Genomic DNA, 9,865 nt, shown 5'->3' on the forward strand with positions numbered 1-9,865 from the left:
GAGCACCACTGTTGACCTTGTCAAGAGCTACTGCTTCATAATAACATTTCTTCCCTGTAAATGCCAGAAGTGCTGCTTCATTTGATGCGAGACACAGATTAATAAAAAGCTATTTGGCTTGCCTCGTGTTTATAGTTTGAAAAGTATAATAATCTTGATGGGTCTAGCTCTGCTTCAGATGTCACAGTGCAAATGTTAACAGGGAGCTGTTCTCAATGGACTGCAGCTGTACGCTTGGTGAGACATCCCATTATGATGCAAAAAACACTCCACTTTTATCATTACAAACACAACGAGGAACATTTTTGCTGAAGTAGTTTATTTGCTTTAAACTGTGGGAGAGGACATACTTAGATATGGGATAACTACACAGAATGACAGTGATTAGGCTCAAGCTAGCTGTAAGATGTGGAGCTGTGTCGGCAGGTCCACGGCTGATAAGATCCGTCCACTCCTGGAGCTCACTCCGTCATCAGTGGGCAGACAGGCAGCTCCACTGGCTGCAACACAAGACACGAGCGGGGAGGAGAGGCAGGACCCATGTCCTGTGTTGCAGCCGTTGGCCCAGCCAGCAAGTCACCTTCAGCCCTGGCCAGCAGCTGATCCACTGTGGAGAGGAAGACTAGGAGACACAGGGGAAGAAAATTTGGGGGAAGGGGCGGGGTGGGGGTGGGGTAGGGGGTGGGGATAAAGTCAGTTACAATCCATTCTGTGTGAGCGACATAAGGAGCAGATGGGAGAAAATGAGAGGAGGAGGGCGATAGAGAGCGGTGGGACCAGAGAATAAAGCGGTGACCTAAGGGGAAAATGAATGGGAGCAATAGAATGAAGGAAAATACTAATGGAGTGCAAATGAGAGCAAGAAACAGAGACACAAGGACGATGTGCCACACCGCGGACACCGAATTCATCAAACGGCCAATAAAAATGTCCCTTTTCACCTTGTAAAGAAGATGTTGGCCTTCCTGTCTACAAGTCACATCCAGCTTGCTCGACTTCCAGAGAGAAACACTCCTCTGCCCCAAATTGCCTGACTAGAAGGTTAATGACTGCTAGTGCCATGGGCCCACAGAGAAAGATCTGTGCGAGGTGTCCTTATATAGACGCCCCGTGGTAGAATTGGCGCACGTCATTCGGAATAAACGTAATCATTACTTTAGCTGTGCATTACACAGTGAAAAGAAATTTAATCTGTTGGGTGTAACTGAGGGGGAAGAATTACACATGCATGCCAGCAAACCAAATATTTATTCCATGTATTGGTCTCATGGGTAAGTGGTTTGTCATCAGAAAGGCAGAAGGCATGCAATCAATTCCCAAACTACCCCCAAGCTCCAGATATTCTCGATCATTTTCTGCTCTTCTCTCTCTGGGAGTCTGCCATGTAACAGGCATTAAAAGGTCAAACCTGAGCAAACTCTAAGCGGCGTGTAACACAAACAAAGGTCTGAAAATGTCACGGTTTCACAGATATGTCCTCATATCTGCGTCAGCAGGCAAAACAACGAAAAATAATCAACGGAAGCCTTTTTTCAATGACATTTCTTCTAAATTTCTGATGTGCTGTGTTTCATGTCAGGTTAAATCTTCCGTCTCCTAACCCTTTCAAAGATGCTTACATCAGCCTCACCGGTTACACCAGGCTCCTGCTTTGGTGATGCACTATGGTTTGGCAATTACACGATTATCTTTCCCTCGCCTAGTTCCGCGTATGAAAATGGGTCCAACCTAGATTCAAAACTACAGGGAGATGAACTCAGAGGACACATGAAAGGAGCTGAAGGACAAAGCAAGCAAAGAAAGTAATAGAAAGCCAGGGGCAGAATTCAATTCATTTAACCTTTTTTTCTATTCTGAATAAAAAAGCACGTAAGAAGAAAAGTAGAATACCATGCAACTGGGACTCTGAATATTTTGAGGGAGGTAGAGGTTTTGAAGTTTGAAAGTTTTAGAGGTAACAATGTCAAATATAATTGCACAGATATTTTTTTAGGAAGACAGAAATGGCTTCCATTAACACTTGAGAACAATCCTTTTTAAGTGTGTTTTCATGAATATCTGACTGCCTACAAGTATGTATGGCATTACTGGGCACCAGCTCCTTTTCTAATCAAGACTGCAGGGCGTTAATAAGACATATGACAAAAACGGTGACTAATAATGGTTGACATACTACTGGAAACTGCCCAAGGCAACTTGGCTTTGGTGAGAAAGAAGCCACCCTGATTCTACATTTAATCATTTACGTGAATTGCCTTTCATTACGGCAGCAACAATGGGTTCTGACACTGCTGAAATGACTTTGCCAGACAGAAATCCTGCAGACACAGAGTGCAGTTATTTGGAATTGTAAGTGAAGTATTGATTATAGGTAATAAGTGCCATTTATTCTCCATAAACAGAACAATGATTGCGCCGAGCGCCGTCTATCCCTTCACCAAAACCTCGCCATTGGAAAAGATCCTACACTATTGAACGATTCACACAAAAGGAGGCTCTACAATGCTGTATTGTGCCAGCGCTAACAATGGTCTGGCTATTCTGATCACTCTCTGATAGGGAGACAGAATCCTTGCCGGCAGATCATGAGGAAATGGTACGAGGAAAATCTGCATACTCGATATCCTAATTTACATAATGCTAGTGCCTCTTTCTTGCCCCTGCTCAATAGACGGTTTATGCTCATTAACAAAATTGCTGTATAAACTTGCTTATGACAAGAAAAAAAAATCAGGGCATAGCTGAAAAAATTCTGATACAGATATCAGATTAAAAATGTCAATTACCCAGTCTGTTTAATATCAGATCAGCAAAGGTCATCATCACTGAGTCCACAGTGTAGCACAGATTCCCTTATGTGCATGTGTAACATGCCTGTGTACCTGTACAACTGTGTCTGTATGCGTGAGGACCTTGAGAATGTAGACTGGCTCTTCAACCACCCTTTGCTTATCTAGGCTTTGACTTAAAAGAGAAAAAAAAACACTGAAAACCACTCCGAATATGACACAGCACAGCAAAAGGTAAAAAAATAAATAAATAAGAGACGTGTGATGTTTTCATAAGATATCACACCATGTACATACAAAGTGGTACTATTCTGCTTTTCCTTTCATATGTAAAAAAAAAAAAAAAAAAGTATAGAACCAACCCTCATTTCTTTTTATCTTGCTAGGAAAAATGAGGAGAATATGCAGCAATTTATTCAAACATGCAAATATCCATGACTGATAGTGTTCCATTGTGTGTTTTTCTATCCAGATATGCTTTTACTGCACTAGCAGTACATTTGGGATCATTGTCATGCTGAAAAATGAAACTGTTGCCAATCAGTTGCTTTCCAGATGGTATTACATGGTGGATTACAATCTGATGGCACTGTTCTGTCTTCATAATGCCATTGGTTTTGACAAGATCTCCAACACCACTGGCTGACATACAGCCCCAAACCCTGACAGAGCATCCACGATGTTTACAGACAGCTGACAAATCAGAAATCTTACATTTGGATTCATTACGCCATCAGACCTGTTCCCACTGATTTACAGCCCAGTTCTTGTATTGTTTGACATACCTCAGCCTTTTCTTCCTATTTCCCTTCATTAAGAATGGCTTGTTGGAAGCCACCCTTCCACTGTGACTATTTCTAATGAGGCTTTGCTGAACAGTAGATGGATTGTGATGGCATCAGCCACACATAGGTAAAACAAGTCCATTCGTTCACTTTATTAGTTTGGTTTGCAGTTGCTTCACTAATATAATTCATCATTTTACTTGAACCTAACACTGATATTATGAAGCGCACGGATAGTAGCATTGTGTGGTTTTTCTAAAAATGTTTTCTGTTATATTAATTATGTTTCTGTTTCTTTGAGTTACCTGGTTTGGGATGGTGGCTGTTTCCTGTCTGGGCAAAAGGTGTGGCTGAGGACTTTAAGAACAAAATGCCTGCTCAGCAGGACCAACCATGTGCTTATCAGAAACAGGGGTGTTTTAGGTTTACTTGTGTTATTCTGTGCTTAGTTAGTATTGGTATTTATTTTTGTTTCCCCCCTATTGTGTGTAATAGGGTTTGGCCAAACCACTATAAAAGCTACCCTCTTGTGTCTTTGTAATTAGGTCACTTTGTGAGTTAAGTTGTCCACTTTGTTTGTTTAAGTTTCTGGAAATTACTTTTTGTAGAGTTATATTTAGTTTACCTCTTTTATGGGCCCACTAATTATATTTTTGAATTTTGTCTTTTTGAACTGTTTTTGAGGATTAAAATAAAGAAAACCCATTTTGAAGAAAAAGATTTTCTGTGTCCTCTATGCCTTGGCTGCTTGGTCCCTCACATGGATCACTTGAAGGTCCAGGTGCAATTCTCAAGTCCTGTGTCTGGTTTTTGTTGGACTTTTTTCTTACTTTGCTTGGACAAAAATACAACTTTGTGCCCATCAAAACTGTTTTAACTTGGACATTTTTCACCTAAAGAGACTGTCAACAAATTATGTGTAACAAAGTGCCTTAAGATCAAATATGAAGTTGGTTTTTTGCTGAATGTTGATGTGTTCATACAACACTTATTCATCCCTTGAGTTAGGAGCATTATATATGCTTGAATGATTAATAGATCAGTATTAAATGGCTTAACAGACCAACAAAAAATAACTGAAGGTCTTTCACAAAGCAACCAATGTGAAAGACCGTCAGAAAGCCTGGTGAAAACTGTTGCTGAAGACCACTTTTAAAAAAAACTACCAGAAAGTGGAGCTTCTTGAAAAATGAAGGAAAAGGCAAAGAAATGAGGGCTGGTTCAAAAAGGGATATTCCTTCTGTGACCACAGCAGCTCCATCCACCTTCTGTTTACAAGGGGCATCTAGCCAAAGAAAATTTTCCCAAACAGAGAGAAGCTAAAACAGCTTGTTTCAGGCAGATGAACATAGGGGCTGCAGTAAAGCCCAGTATAACATAAGCAAGGCTTATTCTGAACTCTCAATCAGGCAAAGCTACTTTAGTTTCTGAGCTGAAATAAAACATTTTGCCAAAAGTGTTCACTCACCCATCAAGTGACTTCCATGGTGCATAAAATCAGGCACCAAGCGTTGCAGACTGTTTCTACAAACATTTTTGAAAGGATGAGTTGCTCTCAGGAGCTCAGTTAATTCCAGTGTGGTACTCTGTTAACTCTTGCAGGATGCCACATGTGCATCAAATCCATTCCTGAAATATCGAAATATTCTAAATAATATAAAGCCACTAAATATTCCACAGTTAGTGTTATTTAAGCAAAGTAGAAGTTATTGGTCAAGACAGCAACTCAGTCATGAAGCAGTAGGGTATGTAAAAAATCACAGAGCAGGGTCAGCGGATGCTGAGGCGCATAGTGTGTGTGAGGTCACCAACTGGTGGCAGACCTCCTTCAGATTAGCTGAAGAACAGTCCGTATAGAACTTCATGGAATGGGTTCCCATGGCACGCTGCCACTGGACTCGGAACAGTGGGGAAGTTTTCTCTGGAGTGACGAATTACGCTTCTCCGTCTGGCAATCTGATGGATGAGTCTGGGTTTGGCGATTGTCATGAAAACGGTGCTTGTCTAATTCCATTGTGCCAAGTGTAAAGTTTGGTGGAGGGGGCATTATGGTGTGGGTTTCTTTTTAAGAAGCTGGGCTCAACCCCTTAACTTCCAGTGAAAGGAACTCTTAATCCTCCAGCGACAATTTCATGCTCCCAAGTTTGTGGGAACAGTTCTGGGATGGCCCCTTCCTGTTCCAACATGACTGTGTGCCAGTGCACAAATCGAGATAAAGACAAGAAGGAGTTAATTTGGTGTAGAAGAACTTGCCTGGCCTGCACAGAGTCCTGACCTCAACCCAACAGACCACCTTTGAGATGAATTAGGGAGGAGACTGCAAGCCAGGCCTTCTCATCCAACATCAGTGTCTGACCTCGCAAATGTCATTCTGAGTGAATGATAACAAATTCCTATAAGCACACTCCACAACCTTGTGGAAAGTCTTTCCAGAAGAGTCGAAGCTATTATAACTGCAAAACTTGGCCCAATATATTAAACCCAATGGACTAAGAATGGGATGCCACTCAAGTACATCTGCAGATGAGTGAATACTTTTGGGACTATTGTGTATTTGCAAACATATTAACATATTAAAATTAAAATTAAACATATTAAAAGGTAACATGTTTGGTAATATGTAAAGAGGTTTAAATGATTATCATTTTACCAGGGAAGTTTTGTTTACCTATAAGAAGGATTTTAGTGTTTTTCCAGGCATGTCTTTGAAGAGAAACTGGCTACAAATCCCTTTTATTATGAACAGCACATAATGGACGAAGGCTTTTCTATTCCTCACTTTTCCTCTCCTTGTTATTCTCTAGGGATACACAACCTTTATAAAAAGACCTTAGCTGGTCCCTGCTCTGGGTCCCTTCTCTTGATGTTGTGTGAATGAGCCACTGTTCTCTCGGGTTCTGGATGCTGGGATCGTCCCGATCCAAACAAACAGTGTTTGTAGAACATCTTTGTTCTCCTCAACCAGATTTGCATGGTGCAGTATTCTGTACCAGCAGCTTTGGCTCACAAACAAACACACACACACACACACACCAGCCACAGCGCTTATATACACAAACACATACAAATATACACATGCATGCACACACTTACAATGATGTTCTGCCTCTGGCTTGTACACAGAAAGCACACATGCTCTCATTGTCTAAAAATGGACATCAATAAATGATTATGCTGTAAGGCAATGTTTAAAAAAAAAAAAAGTTGATAAAAGAGGAATATGTAACAAGGTCAGATAACCAGATCACCTCCTTTTAAGTTTTCCCGTCTACAAGCGTAGTATAAGCAATGAGAAGGTTGGTTGAAAATAGCACAAGAAGAAAGTCTGTTGGCCTGTACAAGCGCAGCTTCCAGTAACAGTTAAGTGACTCAGCCCTCTTCACAAATAATCTCAGCGGAGGAAATAATCACTTCAAAGAAACTTAATTTTTTCATTTCAAAGCAGCTTTATGAAATAGCATTTCAAAGCCACCAGACTATTGATTGTAAATGAAGCCGAATGAGCTGCCATCCTTGAAGTAATGTGTGTGCGAGTGTGTGATAATTCCCAGAAAAGCACCGACAACATCCAACTTGCGTTCAAACCAAATTCTTTCTGTGACCTTGATCGTCTTTTTCTCTCGCTCTGTTTTTCTGCAGACTATTCATCTACACTATGGATTGCGATTAAATGCATCACAAGCTGGGTGTGTTTGAAGAGCTCAGACTCTGAACGATGCATTTACAAAGGAAATGCTTCCATAACTCGAAGACAGGGTCTGCCTGCACATGCACGGGCATCCGTGTTTGCACTGATACAAAAAGAGAAAGGCAGAAGCACTTGCTGATTAAAAAGTAGCAAATAAGCTCAGTTTTAACAAGACTGCACTGACAAGATGACTGCACACAGAACATTTAAACAAACGCAGACAGTTATAAGGATGCAGCATACAAACTGACTCTCTGAGTGACCTTAACACTATTAATTTTTAATTCAAGTATATAATTAGCCTTGTTACTGAATGGGCTGTTCAAGTCAGCAGAATTCCAGCTTGAGACATGTTTAGTCAAATGTCTGCAGGGGAATGCCCTCATATAACAACTGCAGACCAATTAATATCAGTAATATGCATCACTGTGTAGGGGGAAACTGCTTAAAGTAGACTCTTGAGTTGTAACCACTCTGTAGCTGACATGTGCATGCATTTTAAGCACACGTGCATTTACAGTAGCACAGTGCATTGTGCCTTTTCTCTTGAGCTATCTCAGCACTATTGGAGTTGGTGTTGCATTTCAGAAGCGATAGCTGGCTCGATAGCTCATGCCGATGCTGCTGCTGCTGCTCGGATTGGCATTTCCCTGCAGATGCTGACAGAACACCTTGGGGGGTGTCTCTGCTCCCCACTGCGAGGTCCTCCATACGTGGAAGAAAAGTCCCTCTGGCACCAGACCTGCCTCACCACTGCATTACGGAGACAGGTGTGGTTCTACATGGCTCAACGAGTAGTGCATCAGTGTCGTCAGGGCTGCAGGTTCCATCCTCTGTGAGTCAGCAGAGCACAGACAATTTCAACTACCTTCTGGTGAAACTAATTCTAACAGTCTGCAAAAATGTGTGCTGAAAAGCTGCCGGCAATATGTTTTCTAATGTTCTCCTGCAAATATAAATGTCCTCACTTTCACACTGCCTTCAGAGACTTGCTAACACCACAATACTGCCTGGCAGTTATGTGATCAGTCTCCACAGGCTTCAGGTTTCCTGTGCCCTGCAGGAAAATTGTTACTGTTCAGGTCAGGGGAGAAGTATTCCACAAGTCTTTGATCGTTCAAGCTGAATTTATTTGGCTCATCACAGCAGCAACATTCATCTCTGCCAATTTACTGCTACATTTCAGTGTTAGTGAAAATGAAAGAAAAATGCCTACCTTCCCATCCCCGTCCAGGTCCAATTTTATTTCTGCTGCACGCCTGTAAAGAGGGGATGAGGATGTAGTCGTACTTTATAGCACCATATCAACCTCTCTGACTGTCTTCGTGTCGCCCAGTCTGACTCTCCCTCGGACTCGCGAGTCAATTTAGTCCTGCAGTGAGAGGAGAATCCCTTTATCCGTGGACTACACTTTACGCAGAAGGCACCGACTTGAACATTTCATTCTTGCGTGGAGGCGCCCGCCTGCCGGACCCTGATAAAGTGGAGATTTACTCGCGCACCAAGTGAGGAGCTATCCCTCACACTCCAGCTTACTCGGTCAGTTTCTGAAAGCTATATGGCCCAGTGATTTAATGTCGTTTCAGCGTCTGGTGGCAGACCTCCTAGCCCCCCCCCCCCACTTGCCTCCCTAAACGAACGAATGCAAGCGCGCACACGCACGCGTGACCACAACCTGTGAAGATAAATAACTTCTGTGTTAATGGGCCGTCAAATTCACAACAGAAAAAAAATTGAAAAATAAAACTGAATATCTAAAACATCCGCAATGGCCGGGATAGTAATCGGTGGCTGATATAAATTCAAAGTCAAATAAAAAAATAGACACTGTAAGCTAATGCCCCAAACTCCACATTATACTGTAATATTAAAATTAAACTTCTTCAAGGGAAATGATGTTGAACTTATCAGCTGAGGGGATGTCGTCAGAGGTTATTGCGCCTTTCAGGTTCACGTGGGACCGTGATAATTTAGAGAAGGCTAAACAGTATTCCTTTGACTTGAATGTCAGTATTTGTACAACACGAAGGCGTGGAAACCTACCGAGAGACCGAATCGACATACCTGGAAAGGATATGCGTAAAACGCATCGGTCCGACAGTCAGTGCTTGGACACGCTGAGACGAGAGGGAGACTGTGTTGTCGCTGGTGGTGAATAAAATCTCTTATGTCGTGTAAAACCTCCTTGTAAACTTCTCTCTTGTCATCTTCGGTCTGTGTTCTGTTCATCAAGCGTTATATCTGACCGACCGGCTCGCTTCTTTTGATGTCGGTGGTAGGAGGGTACCCAGAGGCGCGCACTGGGGAGATTCTTCCTCCCCTCTGCCGCTTCAAAATATCCAATTTCACACACTGACTCTCTTTTCTCCCCGCAGAATTCCCTTCTGGAGCAGGTGCAATAATTTCACTGGATCCACCCGGAGTTTTATCAGGGTTAAGAACCCGAATCCATGTCGCATATATGTGTGGTTTCTTTCATGGTTTTGCAAGGTTTTCTATTACTTTGGTAAGCTCTGAACACAGAAAAAGGGGATATTAACATATCTCATGGCCATTTAACGTTGGTAAGTCATGATATCCAATAAGCTTCAAGGAATGATGAC

The 9,865-nt window shown here is 42.1% G+C and overlaps 1 protein-coding gene across 3 annotated transcripts; it reads right to left on the reverse strand.

The window, feature by feature from the left end:
• Positions 1-302: 302 nt before the first annotated feature.
• On the reverse strand, positions 303-9,819 carry LOC146362792 (uncharacterized). Of its 3 annotated transcripts, none has more exons than XR_014799231.1 (3): positions 9,327-9,804; positions 8,479-8,634; positions 303-622 (listed from the first exon to the last, which is right to left on the reverse strand). XR_014799231.1 is itself a non-coding variant. In XM_084919293.1 (3 exons), exons 1-3 carry the CDS (start codon positions 9,489-9,491, stop codon positions 462-464), a joined length of 369 nt encoding a protein of 122 aa, XP_084775419.1. In that variant the 5' UTR covers positions 9,492-9,819; the 3' UTR covers positions 303-461. The 3 variants fall into 3 exon arrangements, 1 of the variants encoding a protein (XP_084775419.1); XM_084919293.1 differs by having other exon boundaries at positions 8,479-8,521; positions 9,327-9,819; XR_014799232.1 differs by lacking the exon at positions 303-622 and adding an exon at positions 655-8,095 and having other exon boundaries at positions 9,327-9,818.
• Positions 9,820-9,865: the final 46 nt, after the last annotated feature.

This window comes from Perissodus microlepis, chromosome 22 (genome assembly GCF_051167445.1).
Source record: "Perissodus microlepis isolate ML-2025 ecotype Zambia chromosome 22, ASM5116744v1, whole genome shotgun sequence".
NCBI lineage: Eukaryota > Metazoa > Chordata > Actinopteri > Cichliformes > Cichlidae > Perissodus > Perissodus microlepis.

What these genes read in the sequence shown, in the direction of transcription:
- LOC146362792 (XM_084919293.1), bottom strand. Translation starts at nt 9,491, where the DNA reads ATGAACAGAACACAGACCGAAGATGACAAGAGAGAAGTTTACAAGGAG. An exon ending in TTTACGCATATCCTTTCCAG is followed by an intron (nt 8,522 to 9,326) that starts GTATGTCGATTC and finishes CCCTCTTTACAG; the next exon opens with GCGTGCAGCAGAAATAAAAT. An exon ending in ACCTGGACGGGGATGGGAAG is followed by an intron (nt 623 to 8,478) that starts GTAGGCATTTTT and finishes TGTGTCTCCTAG; the next exon opens with TCTTCCTCTCCACAGTGGAT.